At 42.2% G+C, this 17,119-nt stretch overlaps 1 protein-coding gene across 2 annotated transcripts in view; it reads right to left on the bottom strand.

Annotated features, from left to right (window-relative positions):
* Window positions 1-8,257: 8,257 nt before the first annotated feature.
* Window positions 8,258-17,119, bottom strand: part of Tmem87b (transmembrane protein 87B) — a 41,297-nt gene continuing 32,435 nt past the window's right edge. For both annotated transcript variants that reach the window (XM_005068602.4, XM_013112347.3), the window contains exons 16-19: window positions 16,304-16,374; window positions 13,595-13,647; window positions 12,316-12,346; window positions 8,258-11,591 (exon numbers count right to left, since the gene is read on the bottom strand). In XM_005068602.4, the coding sequence (XP_005068659.1) occupies window positions 11,532-11,591; window positions 12,316-12,346; window positions 13,595-13,647; window positions 16,304-16,374 (215 nt within the window). In that variant the 3' untranslated portion in view covers window positions 8,258-11,531. The remainder of the gene's footprint in view (window positions 11,592-12,315; window positions 12,347-13,594; window positions 13,648-16,303; window positions 16,375-17,119) is intronic.

The following is a 17,119-nucleotide window of genomic DNA, read 5'->3' as shown; positions in this document are numbered from 1 at the left end:
TTTGATCTCTGGGAACTACATGGTAGAAAGAGAGAACTGACTCCTGCAAATTGTCCTCTGATCTACACACACACACACACACACACACACACACACACACCCTGAACACACAACAAACAAAAAGTGAACAAAATGCAAAACAATTTAAAAATTGTCTTTGCCAACAGGCGTTGGTGGTGCATACCTTTAATCCCAGAACTCTGTGAGTTCGAGGCCAGCTTGGTCTACAGAGCGAGTGCCAGCAGAGGCTTCTAAGCTACACAGAGAAGCCCTGTCTCAAAGAAAAAAAAATTGTCTTTGCCATTTGATGATGCTGTTTTTTTGTATGAATTTCCCAGTTTATTTTACAGAAAGTTATCAATCATCTGAGCTGGGGAGATTGTTATTGTTTTTTAAGCCATTGTTCCTTCAAATAGTTTTCTTCCGTGGCCCTGTTCCATCTTCTGGTGTGCTCATGGTGTGTATGTTTGTAAGTGCACTGTGGCCTCACAGGTCTCCAAGACCTCATGGTTTTCTTCATTCTATTATTTTCTCTTTGTTTCTCAGAGTAACCAAAATCACTGATTTTTCCTCTATCCAGGCAAATCTGCTTGAGCGTTAATGAATTCACTTCAGTTGTTGCTCTCTCCAGAACTAGCATTTCCATTTGGTTTGTTTTTGTAATCGCCATCTTTTTACTAATGCTTTCTGTTTAGACGTCATCCTCACACTTTAGTTTTAGCACAGGTTTCTTCCAGTTTGTTCACTATATTTTAAATTGCTTCAGGTATTGGTCTCAGGGGGACTGGATTCCGGGTAGGGTGGGGGTGAGAGAGATGGAAGAGCCCTATGTATCTGCAAACACCTTGCCTGTTGTGGAATATTTTTTTTTGTACACTGTGAAGTTGTGTCTTTGCCAAGGTGTCTTCTGATTGGCTTAATAAGGAGCTAAATGGCCAATAGCTAGGCAGGAAGAGATTAGGCGGGACTTCCGGGCAGAGAGCAAAGAAGAGGAAATGGATCTCAGTACAGGAGAGATGCCAGAGGAGATGGAGAGGAAGCAAGACTTGCAGGAAGAGAGGAAAAAGCCACATGGCAGCACGTAGACTAATAGAAACAGATTAAAGTTATAAGAACTAGTTAGAAACAAGTCTAAGGAATGATGTGACAGACTTTGATGACTCCCCATGGGAGACCTCACCCTCTCTGGGGAATGGATGGGGGTGGGGTGGGGAGATGGTGGAGAGAGTGAGAGGACAGGAGGGAGAGACGGGAGGGAGAGGGAACTGGGATTAGTATGCAAAGTAAGATTGTTTTAAAAAAAGAAAAATGTGTAAACAAAGGCTGAGCTTTCATAATTAGTAAGTTTCGTGTCCTGATTTGGGGGCTGGTGGTACAGAGAAAGGCTGACTACACAAGCCTTGTATGTTTGGGTCTGCTTTTGCCTTTCTGATTCTGTCAGATGTCAACTTCAGTCCCTCAAGGCCAACTTGGGCCGATAGGTGAAGGAGGAAGATGTGGAAGAAGCCGCCAGACCAGGTGACACCTTCTCCTGGGGCCTCCCACTGCGTAGAGCAGGTGCACCTGGGCTGACACCAGGACGGCTGTGGTGGGGGTCGTAGGTGCAGACCTGCAGGGCTTGCAGGAGTGGACATCGGGCAAATGAGCAGCAGGGACAATCCAGAGCCCACTGCTGAGACCTCCAACACCTGTGCCCAATGACGTCCCCACAGACACCAGAATCTAGGAAGACCATGGAAGGAGTGGTGCAGGTTCTCACGGGAACCGATCCATGAATTTGAACAGGACTATCAGGGCTGATACTTTAATAGTCAGATCGTGAGATGGTGGGTCTTAACCGTCAATTTGCTTGGACTGAGAGACACCTAGGTGATTATAAAACTTCTGAGTATGCCTTTGAGGGTGAATTCAGAGGCCATTAGACCATGGAGTCTCTGACCAAATTCAGGTTTAATTCACAGGTGGATTTCAGTCCATGAGAGGACTGTCAGGAAGGGGTGGATCTAAGGAACAGGGTTGACACTAGTGGGCCATCTGGGGGAAATGCCCTGTCTAACATGTATCTTCTCTCAGCCTCCTTCATCCACCTCTCCCTGCTTCCTGGCCACCATGAGGTGAGTCTGCACACAATCCCACTGCCATGACATTGTGTCTGACCTCAGGCCGACAGCATTGGATCTGCCTGACCTTGTACTAAAACCTGGAAACCTTGACCCAAAACAAACCTTTCTCCTTTTACACTGTTTCTGACAGGCATTTGTCACAGTGGTAAGAAACCTGATCACCACAGGCCTAAAAAACAAACAACAAATCCTAACTCTTCTCATTAGACACACTGTCCAGATGAAATGAGTGGGCTTATGGGTGCTCCCCAACCAGTGTCTTTGGTCAGTGCCCCCAATATAATTAAAGAAACGTTTTAATTTTAGAATTAAACTTACAACCCAACAGCTTTCATATTTACAGTCCCCATCCCCAAACCAAGACCCCTAGAGCATGACCTGTGAAACAAGCATCAGCTAGAAAGAGGTTTAGCAGGCAGAAAGCCCTGGTGAGCAGGATGAGACAAGTCTTTCTAGTCATCTGCAACATCTCCAGATACGTCTAATGCTGATTGAGAATTTGGACCCAAAGAATGTTCACAGCGTTTCCAAACCCAAAACTTTTCAAGTGCCAAGATGACACTACCAGCAGGGGTTCCTGCACATGACCTCTGTGATAGGTTATAGTCAAAATGAAGGTGCACTGTAACTATTGCCCTCAGGCCACCTGTGTAAAGTGAATATGAAATATGAATGAACTCTGTTGGGATTTGAGCTTCAGTACCAAGATCCTTCATTCTGCATATGCAAAAAAATATTCCAATACCTGAAAACAAAACAAAACCCCAAGTTTGGAATTCTGTTGGTTCTACACAACTTGACTAGGGATACTCTGCATGTAATGACAACCTTGCGAGTGTAGCTCTATGGATCTCCATCCCGTTCTACTCAGTAGCACTGGGAGCAGTGTCTGGTGTTTCCAAGGCTTCTGCTGAGCTGGGGGCAGAGCGAAGGGCCTGAGTAAGCCCAAGTGCCACTTGCTTTCTCTTCTTACTGACACAGCATCTTCTGGAGTAAATATTCTTTGGGTTGTTAGAATGCTGATTAATTTTCAAAACTTTTTTTTAAAGTTGAGGTTTTGTTTGTTGAGGTTTACCTTTTTTGGGGAGTATTACTTTTTTCCATTTTTATTGCTATTGAGCTATACACTTTCCCTACTTCCCTTCTCTCCTCCCCTCTACCCTTCCACCTTCCACTTTGGCCCTCATGCATCCAATTTACTCAGGAGATCTTGTCTTGTTCCCATTCCTAGGCAGGTCCATGTATGTCTCTGTTAGGGTCCTCTTTGTTACCTAGGTTCTTTGGTGTTGTGGCCTATAGGCTGACAGTCCTTTGCTTTATGTCTAATTATGAGTGACTACATATTATATTTGTCTTTCTAGGTCTGGGTTACCTCACTCAGGATGGTCTTTCCTAGTTCTGTCCATTTGCCTGCAAATTTCCAGATGTCATTGTTTTTTGTTTTTTACCACTCCAATGTGTAAATGCATCACATTTTCTTTATCCATTCTTCAATTGAGGGGCATCTACATTGAGTCCAGATTCTGGATATTACAAATAATGCTGCTATGGACATAGTTGAGCAAGTATCCTTGTGGTTTGAGTGTGCATTCTTTGGTTATATGCCCCAAAGTGGTATTGCTGGGTCTTGAGGTAGATTGATTCCCAATTTTCTGAGAAACGGCCATACTGATTTCCAAAGTAGCTGTACAAGTTTGCATTCCCACCAGCAATGGAGAAGTGTTCCCCTTACTCCATATATTCTCCAGCATAAGCTGTCATCAGAGTTCTTGATCTTGGCCATTCTGACAGTTTAATTACTTTTCTATTGCTATAATAAAACACTATGATCAAGGCAACCTATCAACCACAAGGCAGACAGAGAGTGGTCTAAGTCTTTTGAACCCCTCCTCCCCACCCTTAGAATGGCACTTCCTCCAACAAGGCCACGTCTAATCCTTCCCAAACAGTGTCACCAACTTTTCAAATATAAGAGCCAATAGGGGTCATTCTCATCCAAACACCACAGTAAACCTTCAGACAATTTTGTCTTTCCTTTTTTCCTCAGGTCACCCCACAGTTATCTTTGTCGAGCAGACCATTTAATATTATTATTTTTTGACAATTGCACAGGTGATGCCGTATTTATATCATTTCTATCCCGCCCTCTCCCCTTCCAACGCTTCCTGTGCTCCAACTTCTTTTCAAGTTTATAACCTCTTCTTTAATTTAATTATTACTGGCTGCATGGTCCATTTAGTGTTACTTGCATGTACATGTGTTTAAGGCTGACCATCTGGGACCTATCAGAAGGCTCAACTTTGGAGAAGACTGATTATCCTTCTCTCATCGGCCATTGACTCTAGTTCTTTACCTAACAGTGGAGTCTTGTGAGATTTCCCCCATCCACATCAGCAAATCAACTGACATTGTTACAGTGCAGGTCTTGTTGAGATGATCATATTGTTGAGATTTCAAGGATATAGTTTCCTTGTCACATATAGGAGATACTATAACAAGAGCCCTGGAACTCTGTCTCTTACAATATTCCTACACCCTCTTTGACAATATTCCCCAAGTTTTAGATGTAGGTGTTGTGTTGTAACTGTACCAGTTAGGTAGGGTTGTACACTGTGTGGTCAGCTGTGGACTTCTGGAATAGTCTCTATCTACTGCAAAAAGAACTACATTACCTGTTGTTCAAGGATATGTACTTAGAATGTAGCTAGAAATTATACCAGGGCCTAGAGAGATGGCTCAGTGGTTAGAAGCACTGATTATTCTCCCAAAAGACACTGGTTCAATTCTTAGCACCCAATTGTCAGCTAACAACCATTTGTAACTCTAGTTCCAGGGGGTCTGGTGCCCTCTTCTGCCTCTGTGGGCACCAGGTGTGCCTGTGTACACAGATATATGCAAGTAAAACACCCATTCACATAAAATAAAAGTACTTTTTTAAAAGGAAATTATACTGGTTTAAGGAAGTGGTAATAGTAGGTTCTCTTCATCTAGGGTCAATGACTTCACAATAATGTTGTCTGGGTTTACAGTATCAGGTGTGAATTCCCCTCTATTGAGTGGCCCTAATGTCTAAGTGTGTGGTTTATATATTGTGGGGATATATTTTTTGTTTGTTTTGTTTTTGTTTTTTCGAGACAGGGTTTCTCTATGTAGCTTGGGAGGCTGTCCTGGAACTAGCTCTGTAGACTAGGCTGGCCTCAAACTCAGAGATCTGCCTGCCTCTGCCTCCCGAGTGTTGAGTTTAAAGGTGTGTGCCACTACTGCCTGGCTTTGTGGGGATATCTTGTCATGATGGTCATTGTTGTGTTTTGTAAGTATCACAGCTGAGTAGGACTATTGATTGCTTTTCTCCCTTGTATAGCATAGGGAGAAAAGCTTGCATAGCAACTTTGCATACTCTTGAGAGCTAGTACTCAGGGAAGGGGCTTCTGAGTCAGTTTCAGTTGGAGATATATCCAAGTACTGTTTCCAAAATGTGTGGTGTCTTCAGCAATGGGGTCTCACCTTCAAGTTCTGGAAGATAACAAAAGGCATGGCAATAGCCTATATTGTTTTGGGATTGTTTTAGATCTCCCTTAACCAACAATTTGAAGGGAGAAGTTGCACTAAAGTTTGTGTTAGATAGTCTATGGTTCTTGGGGAAAGAATTGTTACCCTAAGTGGGAGTTCTCTCTTCTCTCTCTCTCTCTCTCTCTCTCTCTCTCTCTCTCTCTCTCTCTCTCTCTCTCTCTCTCTCTCTCTCTCATAAAACAATGCTTCCCTAAGGTTTTTTTTAAACACCCTTAATTTTATTTATCCCTCCTCCCTCTTTCCCTTTGTACTGGCCTCCCTCACCAGTTTCCAGCTAATTTCTTCTTGCCCCCTTAGTGTTTCTATTGCTGTGAAGAGACAGTATGACCATGGCAATTCTTATAAAGGAAAACACTTAATTGAAGTGGTGGATTACAGTTTCAGAGGTTCAGTCCATTATCATCATCATGGTGGGACAGGTGGCATGCAGGCAGACATAGTGCTGTAGAGGTAGCTAAGAGTTCTTTATCTTGCGGACAACAGGAAGTAGACTGAGACACTGGGCAGTATAGGAGACCTCAGAGCCCGCCTCCACAGTGATATCCTTCTTCCACCAAGACATCTACTCCAACAAAGCCACACCTCCTAAATAATGCCACTCTCCATGAGCTTATGGGAGCCAACTGCATTCAAACTACCATACCCCTTTGCCATTTCTCCCATCTAGTACCTGTGTCCAGCTACCCTGCTCTTTAGAACCTAGGGACTGATGCCTATTTTAAACAGATTTTAAAAGTCTAACATTTAAATATGTAGCATGAGCTGGCCATGGTGGCACACACCTTTAATCCCAGCACCCAGTGGGGAGAGATAGAGGCTGGTGGATTTCTGAGTTTGAGGTCAGCCTGGTCTACAGAATAAGTTCCATTGTAGCCAGAGCTATGTAGAGAACCAGTCTATAAAAGTAGATCAATAAGTAAAAAATTTAAAATGTAGCATGCTTAATGTCTAAGGTTTTTTCTTTCATCTTCAAGTTCACAGACTGACAGTAAGTAAAAATTATTTTATTGGTTGGTTAAAGGAAAGGAAAACAATTTTTTAGGGATGGTGTTTGGCATCACCTGCTGAATAGTTTGGGTGTGTTTGCCTGTGTATAAACTGAGTTTGAGGAACTACTGTCAAGGATATTTTCATCTGAATTCAGCTTCGTGATCACTTAAGGTGGGGCTTGTCCTGGGCAACTTCTTTTCAATATTTGGATGTTTCAGGTGGGGATTCTAAGCCGCCCCACAGCCCAGTCTCAACTGCAGCATCCCTAAGTACCTCAGCTGCTGTAGGCAGACTGCACCAGGCAGGCCCTTTTTGTATTACTTTCACATCTGACTAGCAAGTAAACACCCCCCACCCCAGGACTGTGAGGACAGTCTTTCAACACTTGCCTATTTATTCACTTGCCAGGAGGGTGACCCTTGGCAAGTGGTTTATCTCTGTGACTCTTCATTCTCTCATCTTTAAATGAACGGGGGGAGGGGGGGAGGTGTATAGAAATGTACCTCCTTGAAACTTGGGTAGGACAGCAGTGAACAGTCTGGGGTCCTGCAAATACTCCTGACCCTCCCAAATTATTGTTATCAAACAGCTCAGGTGTTTCCTCTGAGACTGTTGTGTTGTCCCCTCCACCACAGCTCAAGGCTGGGAGGATATCTGTGAAGTGTCCCCTCCACACCTGCTTACAGAGGGATGCACTTTATTCCTGTGCCCTAAGGCCACATGGGCTTCTCCTTATTTTGTTATCATGTGCTTTTTCTTTTCTTCTTTGGAGACTGTGTCTCACTATGTCACTCTGGCTGGCTGAGTTCTTCATATAGAACAAGTTATCCTTGAACTCACTGAGATTCACCTGCCTCTGCCTCTGGTATACTGAGATTAAAGACATGCACCATCACGCCAGTTTACAACTCTCCCTCCCGTGTATGAGTTTCTTGCTTGCATGTACATGTTGTGTAATGTTCTAAGACCAGAGAAGGCATCTGATCCTTTGGGAATAGAGTTATGGACAGTTGTGAGATGTCATGTGGGTGCTGGGAAAACCCAGGTTCTCTGCAAAAACAAGTGTTCTTAACCACTCGTCTCTTCAGCCCACAGATAACTTTAATTTCCTGAAGGGCTGGAATCCAGTTGTGGTCATGGTGCCTGAACTCAATGGCAGCACAAGCTGTGAGGCCATTTAAACCCTTGTCACTAATTCCTCTGCAAATGTGCTCTAGTTCATGCTTCATATATGTACTGTTCTGTTATCACAAACTCTTCATTTTTATGCAAAAGCTGACACCATTCTGTAAGAGGTGGACAGGCATTCACTCACTATTCTTGTCTGGTGCTGACATTTAGCTTGTCTCTAGTTTTTGTGTATGTGCAGAAACCTTACTCTATATTTTGAAACATCTTTGACAACATCAAAAGAATAGGCATTATTTAAAAGTCTTTAACTTTGCTGGATTTTTCACAAAGACTGAGTCAATGATGTCATCATGAACGAATATTCTTATTTCATTAGACTGACAGATGACTGATCTTTCTCACACAAACACACATACGAATGCACATAAATGCACACACGGGTGTACAAACTTAGGTTAACTTTATTTAAGTATTTCCTTGTTTTGTTCTGCTCTATCACAACCGAGGCTGAACATTTTTTTCTGATTTTTAGCTGTACCTCCCTTTTAAAGAATTCCATGCCTTGCCTTCTCCTGGAATCTGCATTTCCTACAGATTTTCATGAGGTAGCACTAACAGATAATCTCAGAAAACAATCTCCAAATGTCAGAAAGCAATTTATTAAAAAAAATATTAAGGCACAAAAATACAATTTTTTCAAACAAAAGTCCTTTAAATTGCTGTGTCCTATACTCAAAGAAATTTCTCCCAAATAATAATTTAATCTTTTTAAATAGAGAATATATTTTAACCTCTAAACATTGCCCCCCAAAGAATGAATGTTTTCCTAGTTCTAAAGAAGCTTAATACAGTGGCAAGTTCCTGTCCTATAATATACACTTCCTTAGAAATCTAGTTTTGTCACTTATAGACATCTATATGTTCACAATTTTGAATATTAAACTTCCTCTGATAGATGTAAGGCTTGGTGTTTTGTATTGCTTACTGCATGCTGTCAATCACAGACACGAGTATCAGAACAGGAGACAAAACCTAGTATGGTCTCTCTCAGCTTCAGTCATAGACAGCTAGGTCAATAGCCCCAAACCTCCTTCAAAAGGGTATACAAATCAACTCTGTGTATACACTTTAAGCCTAATCTTGACATTATAGTAGCCTAAACATGATGTACCATAATCCAGACAGAAAGGTGACACTTTCCACAGGATAGGAAAAAAGTTAAAAACAAGTAAACAAACAAAAAACCAAAATACAAAAAACAAACAAAAAAAATCCAGGAAAAGCATGGGGGCATCCTATCAACTCCCAAGCTGACAGTTTCCATCTCTTGTTTCTTACTGAAATATAATAACTACCCCTGAAGGCACATATTTAAATATTAGCCTAATTCAAATTATGAAAAATGTCTCAAGCAAACTTCATAAATCATCAAAATCTAGCATGAACTATAACAAGAAGTCTGAGTACTAAACTGGAGCCTTATCCTCAGACCTCTCGACTAACTGGGAGGTCCGACCAATAGCATCCTGAACAACCGGAGCTGGGCACCTGGAACATCCCAGTGCTGTCTGGAGATTCAGGGCAGATGGGGAGGGAGATCGAGGGGCTACATGGCAGCCCTGAATGACCTCCCAGTCTTTTTGAACTACACTGACTGTTCAGGGACATATGCTGGGGCTCAGAAGGTTCCCCCAAGAAATACTCAACTCAGGTCACTGCACATTAGCACATGGCACAATTATCACTAAAAGCAACAGACACCACACACAGCCTTCCAAAACATTTCTAGGGATGTTAAAATGAAAGTGTTCATTTCAGCCTGGAGCTATGCCAGAGCAGCATCCTTTACCTTTCCTGGTTTTTTTCTTTTTTTCCTTTTCTTTCTTTCTTTTTTAAAGAAACACTACTGAAGCGGTATAAAAAGCATTTCCCTGGCCATCAACTCCCCACACACACTATGCACAATGTGTGGCTCCTCCTGGCAGTAAGCAGAAATATTCAACTGCAGGCAATGTGGGTGTGGGTGAGCTGCCTCATCCGGTGAGGACAGGGTATTAAATACAGATTTGAAAAATCTTAGCAAAAGTCTCAAGTCTAACATCAGTCAGCCTGGGCTACAGCGACACCCTGCAACCCCACCCCTCCAGGGGCATCTCCTATTCTCAAACTACTGGTTAGAAAGTGGACTGTGCCAAAGCCAAAATGGCTAAGTTCACAGGGAAGCATAGAAGTCATCACCGTGGTGGAAACTGGCAGGAGTGGAACCACCGCGGTTGAATTGGCCACTCCTACCCTGGGAAGCTCCAGGAAGCAGTGGGTCTGTGAGAGTCAGCCTTTCTCCACCAGGTCTGCCAACACTGCACAGTTTCCCAGTGTTCACTATGAAAACACATTTCAAGACATACAACTACAGAAATATATCTCTACCAACCCTTTTGAAATGAGTACACAGGAAATAAAACTCAGAAAGTAGGCTTTTGAAAGAAAGGTTTGTTTTGTGAAAAATCATTGCAGGTTATGGTTAAGTGTTCCTGGTCAGATTTTCACATTTTCTCAATTATTCCAAGTTATTCTAATTCACAAAGCCAGGAGTTCTCCAAAGGAAAGCCCTAAGACACTGCCTTTCATTACTAAATGGTGTTAGCCTGGTATCTTTGGTCATGAAAGTAGTAAATCATTTACATTTTCATCACACTACATTCAAGTGCCTTTAAAGTCTACAACATTCTGTATTTAAAAATATTAGAATACGAACTGTCAATCATAGGTTATAAACATAATTTAACAAAGCAAGGTGTAAAGTATGGCTGAGGGTTGGTAAATTACATGTCGATGCATGGTATAGTTAGATGTTTTTATCATGGAATGGCAAACACCGCGAATGTGTAACCAACCTGACACTGCAAGCACCCACAAGGTTCACAAGGAATGGTGCACGAGGGGCTGGGAAGAAAGTGCTTTAGGGGAGCCCCATGGCCAGGGTCACAGCAGAATTAGCAGCAGCACATGTACCTGTGGCCTGCAAGTCTTTGGACATACGTGTCTCGTTGTGCACTTGTGTTCCCCTGAGCTCAGACTCCATGATGCATGGTGGTATTTACAAATAACAGCTTTGTGTACACCAACAGAGGGGACAGGATTAAACACATGAACATGCTCATGTTCCAATATTAAGTCACTTCAATATAAAAACTCGAATAAAATTACCACTACAAAAGATGAACACTGCTGTGGAGCATTCAGGAGAATCATGTTATCTAGAAGGGGAGAAGGAAGGAGTGTTCATAGATTCTTTCCCATTTCCTTTTTTACTTTTGTTGTTTGTGTGGGTTTTTTTGAGACAGGGTCTCACTACGTAGCTCTGTCTGGTTGTCCTGAACTATGTAGACCAGGCTAGCCTTGAATTCAGAGATTTTAACTGCCAGGCATGTACAACCACACCCAGCTACAGATTCTCTGTTCTGGAGAAAACTGAGACCACAAATCTGAATGCTGGTAGCTGTCACCTAACTCATATCTGTGTACACACTGCTAAGACTATCAGATTACTTCCAAATACAGGCAACTTAATGGCAATTAAACTGACTTTACAGGTCAGTTTTAAAAATGGCTTTATGAGGGTGGCAGACCCTCCTACTCCTGAATTCTTCATTTGCGTACACAGATCTCCAAGACAACACAATGAAACAGAGCGAAGCCGTCGACTGCAGGTCCCAGTCACATTATCTTTTCTGAAGAGAACATCTTTTCAGCTATTTCAGATCTGGTCATAATTTCCTAGGGGAAAAGAAAGATAGGTGTGAAATTTGGAGATTACACCCAGAACCTACTAAAACATTCTAATCTTACAAGTCACTATATTTAATCTTTTTAATAGCCCTAACTTTGGGGAAACATCAGCTAAGGTAAGAACCACAGTGCCCACACTCTCTAGCTTAGCAGTCTGTCATGTGGCAAGGCCTCCTCCACTCGTCACCCTGCTACAAAGGTTCACAGTACTACTCCAGAGCCATCTCCCTTCCAGCTCTGCTCATGCTCTACTGCCAACGCAGTGTGCACCAACTGCTAACAGCCACCCATCCTCCGTATGAGCCGAGACTTCATCATTTATCCTTTAATCCATATACTGAAGATGTGCCCTGCCTTGAGCGACCCTGCAATGTGTAGCTGACCAATAACCAACCCCCCAAAAGTCTTTATTTAAATTTCATGCTTAGTAAGCGAAGCTGGAAAAGAAACTATTCCAATTAATTATCTGCATGTGTCAGAAGCTAAACAAGAGACACAAAAGGCCTCTTCCCTTCATTTACACCAAGCATGTTTTATCCTGCTTCTCCCTGCATTGAGACAGCCCACAATCCCTCACACTTCAAGCCAGCTCTGTGTACTTCTGCCTGCTCAGGTAGTAATTGCTTCAAAAGGTTATTTTCAGAATTAACTTCTGAAATACACTATGAACATGGAGGAACAGCTCTAAGGAAATAAGCAAAAGCAGCTTTACCTCATCTGAGTCCACTAAGACGGGGAGAGCTCTGAAACAAAAGAGACAAGAACAGTGAACCCTAGAAAAGCTGCAGGGGCAGCAGGGAACCCAGGAGGAAGCAGGGCTCAGGGTACTGGCAATGCTCTGCCTTCAGATTACAGAAAGGAACTCATTCAAAAACTGCATTGGCATCTGCCTAGGATGTGGGCAATTTCCAGAATGTGTGCTCCTTTGAAAATGTTCAGTCTAAAGTTAACAGAAATATTTTAAAAATTTGGACTTCAAATAGAAACAAGCTAGTACAAGGGAATCCTACTACATATGGGGCAGCTGGTTGAAAACTCACATGAGAATTCAAACACAGTCTACACCCCACCCCCTATTTACTTTTTAATCCTTGACTTTTTTTTTTAACAATTGTCTTGGTATCTGCCACTTAACTAGAAAACTCGTGCTTTTGTGAAAATGAGGAAAGATAAGCACATTACCAGAGGTAATGTTTCTTTTTTACAGAAAACGTTTGTTTGGAGATTATTTAATTATTGCATGTGTTAGCAGGTGTGTGTGCTTGGAGCACAAGTGTGGAAGTCAGGGGCTATTCAGGGGCTTGTTCTTGCCTTCTACTGCCAAGGCCCGGGGACTGAACTTTGCCTGCTGTGCCAGACACAGACAGACCTAAAATCCCCAGTATTTAAGGATGAAATACAAAGAAACTTGGAACTGGGGGTGGGGGGAGGAGAAGCAAAAGCATAAAAAATAAAACCACCACACAAAATGAAGTCCACATGACACACAGGGATAAAAACTAAAGCAGACTCCTTCTGAAGTCTTGAAAACTCAGGCTCGTGAGACGGCTCAGTGGATAAGTACGCCACCAACACAGTGACTTGAATTAGATCCCTGGGCCATATGGAAGGAGGGAACCGACTTCTACAAGTTGTTACCTGACCTTTGTCATTACCTCTGTGAGCATGTGTGTGCACATACATAGGTGGATATAAAAAATTGTTTTACATATGTCTGAACTTTTCTGTAAAACAAAATGAAATGATTCTGAAAACCGTAACCAGGAAGAGAGGGAGTTAATTGCAGGCCACTAGTATTGAAATAGTTGTACAGTAGAAGGGCAGGGGAAGGGGTTGGGGCTGTGTTTAGCTCTGTAAGAAGTAATGACGACACACACACACACACACACACACACACACACACACACACACACACACACACACTGAGAAACATCCAATGTAATCTCCTTAAACTACAGCCTCAAGTTCAAACTTGAATAGAGGATATTTACACATCTGTGAACGAAGAGGGAATATTTTCTTCCACCCACTTCAAATCTTCATCCTGTAGAAATAAATACTTATATTTAGTATTTGCTAAATATCACTGAAAACATACATTTTAGGGGGGAGCATGTTTGTAAATTTACAAACCTAAATCAGATAGATGCATGGAGTCTGTTAGTTGCCACAAGTGCTGTAAGAATCTGGCTCAGGATGTCACACACCAAGTGACAGTGAAAACAGCTGGTTTTTCTGTTTTTTGTTTTGTTTTAGCTAAGAATATTACTGTTCTTTTTGTCTCAAGAAGTCAAAATGAAAATGCAGAATTGGGACCCATGTTGAAACGTGAAATTCATTTGTGACTCATACACTTTACATGCAGAGGCTGAAGGCAATTTTAAATAGTATTTGTAAGAATTTTAGTATATGAAACAAAGTTCCACAGTAGTTTTTCCACTCGTGGTATTATGCTGATGCTCAGAAACTTGGGGGCTTTGAATTTTCAGATTAAAGTGCTCTAGCTGCAGCTCTAAGACAGCTAAGTAAAACTAGAGGTTTTTAAAAGCAAAAATTCCCATGAAACTACTCAAAGGATACATTTTTACAGACTGCCCAAAGTAAAAGTAAGAGAATTCATCAAATCCAACAGAGAACAGTGTTGTCATACAGCACCTGTCCTGTGAAATGCCCACATATACAATTTTTAGATAGTATCATCCCAGGGCAGCAGAGTGTAAGCATGTTTAAGGCTTCATTCTGCTCCACTGCCACCAACATCACTTTCATGCACGGAACATGTGAGGTATTTTAAGACTTATCTTTGAGCCAAATGTGGTAGTGCAGGCCTTTTATCCCAGCACGTGGAAGGCAGAGATAGGCAGATCTGTGAGTTTGAAGCCAGCCTGGTCTACACAGTGATCTCTGGGTTTGGCTCACAACCAGCCACAACTGCAGTTCCAGAGGTTCTGACTCTCTGCTCTGAACCGAGGGTTCCAGGCACACACATGCACATACATACATGTGAGCAACAATCATATACATAAATTTAAATAAAACAGTTTATAAACTCATCCCTGCCTTATATTCTTGCTGAGAGCTGCTGATTGCCAAGGGCTCTGGGAATGTACAGCAGTGACAACTACTATTTAACAAGTTGAACCACCAGACATACAACTGCCTGCTGGAGAACCCCACTTGACAAATCCGTGGGGTTAGTTACTGACTGTAAATGACTGGTTGTTTCTGTCCATAACTTCCTTGGGTGCCACTGCTATGCCTCCCTAATATGAACAGCTGTGGGTTCTTTCCGCAGCCTTAGGTGGTGTGCTTTACACTTACTGAGCACACATATAACTGTGGATGGCCAGGAAGATGATTTCTGCTTAAGCTATATAATTTTGGTGAATAGAAATAATACTTGGATATTTTATATACTCAGACTGACATAGGATTCTCAATCACAAAGACAGCTTTTTACACAGACAGCTAATTTAGACTCCAGAACAAATTCAAAGCAGGTTGATTGCCCCTGAAGACAAATATCTGGTTGCCCCTAGAGACAAATACTTGGTCATTTTCCCAGGTGTTTTGCTGATTCAAGGTCAGAGCTTGAAGCAATTTTAGTAGACATAACTCCTTACAGCAATGAACTTTCTGCACATACTCCCTACCACTCAAGGTTCAGCTAATTAATTGTTAAGTCTTGAATTACAATGTCATTTTTCTGTCTGGGAACACTCACTAACCATTTAGGCTACATGCATGGCCAAGTGTTACTCACTGGAGGGTCAATGTGACATCCCTAGCCTAAGAGAAGCTATGTATGTTATGAGACTGGGTCAGGTTATGGAAATGTAATATATAATTATCCAGAGTATGGCTTTGGGAGCAGAGGCAGTGAAGAAAGCAGAGGAACGAAAGACGGTGGGGGAGGTTGAGGCTGTGGCGAAAATTAGAGAGAAGCTGCTGATTAGAGGAATGAGAAGAGATGCAGAGCTAATTAGGAAGCTGTGAAGATATTTTTCAGAGAGGATTTTTTTTCAAGATGAAGTAAAGAGAAAGTTACTATTAGAAAGAATCTGTGTATTCTTATTTTTCTCCTCAAAGTCTGACCCTCAAATAGATAAGAATTTTTTCCTAAGCCTTCAGCCGCATTTGAGGATTTTTTTTTTTTTTTTGCATACCCTGGGTGCTGACTGGAGGCTGGCCCCCACACCCCAGATAGACTAATATTCTACATTTTATTCATGCTTTCACAGTTTTAAAAGTCTGTTATTTTGGAAAGTGAATGGAACACAAAAAGCCCTTTTCACAACAGGTGACAACCTGTACCTAACACGGCTTCAAAAGAAATTACTTGGATGTGCTGAGAAGCCACCATTGACTTTTACCAAGACAAAGCCTGTCCATCTGGGGTGAGCCGGTAGAGCCCTAGCCACACATGGACTCAGACATAACAGGGGTAGGGAAGCCTGAGGTGCTGCACCTCCAGCAAGTGCCTGACCTCAGGGTGCTGGCCCAAGTACAGCACCTGACAAATGAGAATAGACAGCAGCAACATCGAAGCTATGGGCCTGAACTTGCACCGGTGCCTGGAAACAGCTAATTTAATAACAACAAACCTTAGCAAAAAGCCCCTTTGATGATGAGCGACTCTGACATGGACAGACTCTAAAGTATTAAGACAGAAACTCCACTAAATACAGATAGATACTCACAAAATTATCACAAGTAGGTTTAGCTGTTCCGTTTGAAACTGTTTTTGAGGCTCTTAGTTTTATTCCTTCAGCTACAATGAGAAACATCACAGAGACATATAGATTATTATAAAATTATACTTTCCTTTATAACTTCACACTTAATACCCCCCCAAAAGAAAAAAAGATTACTTTTTTGAAGAGTTAGGAATGGCCACTTTGGGATTAGAAATGAGGCACAGGGAACACTAACAGGCTTCTGACTTGATACGCAGCAACAACTGAACACTTTACAGTACAGTGGTATATCTCCCCCCCCACACAACACACATCAAGGCATATGCAGCAACAACTGAACACTTTACAGTACAGTGGTATATCTCCCCCCACACACACACATCAAGGCATACGCAGCAACAACTGAACACTTTACAGTACAGTGGTATATCTCCCCCCCCCACAACACACATCAAGGCATACGCAGCAACAACTGAACACTTTACAGTACAGTGGTATATCTCCCCCCCCCACAACACACATCAAGGCATACGCAGCAACAACTGAACACTTTACAGTACAGTGGTATATCTCCCCCCCCACACAACACACATCAAGGCATACGCAGCAACAACTGAACACTTTACAGTACAGTGGTATATCTCCCCCCACACACACATCAAGGCATACGCAGCAACAACTGAACACTTTACAGTACAGTGGTATATCTCCCCCCACACACACATCAAGGCATACGCAGCAACAACTGAACACTTTACAGTACAGTGGTATATCTCCCCCCCCACACACACATCAAGGCATACGCAGCAACAACTGAAC

Source organism: Mesocricetus auratus, unplaced genomic scaffold, assembly GCF_017639785.1.
Source record: "Mesocricetus auratus isolate SY011 unplaced genomic scaffold, BCM_Maur_2.0 Super-Scaffold_100004, whole genome shotgun sequence".
In the NCBI taxonomy this organism is placed as follows: domain Eukaryota; kingdom Metazoa; phylum Chordata; class Mammalia; order Rodentia; family Cricetidae; genus Mesocricetus; species Mesocricetus auratus.
The sequence above is the reverse complement of the archived record's forward strand: the minus strand, read 5'-3'. Positions and strand labels throughout refer to the sequence as shown.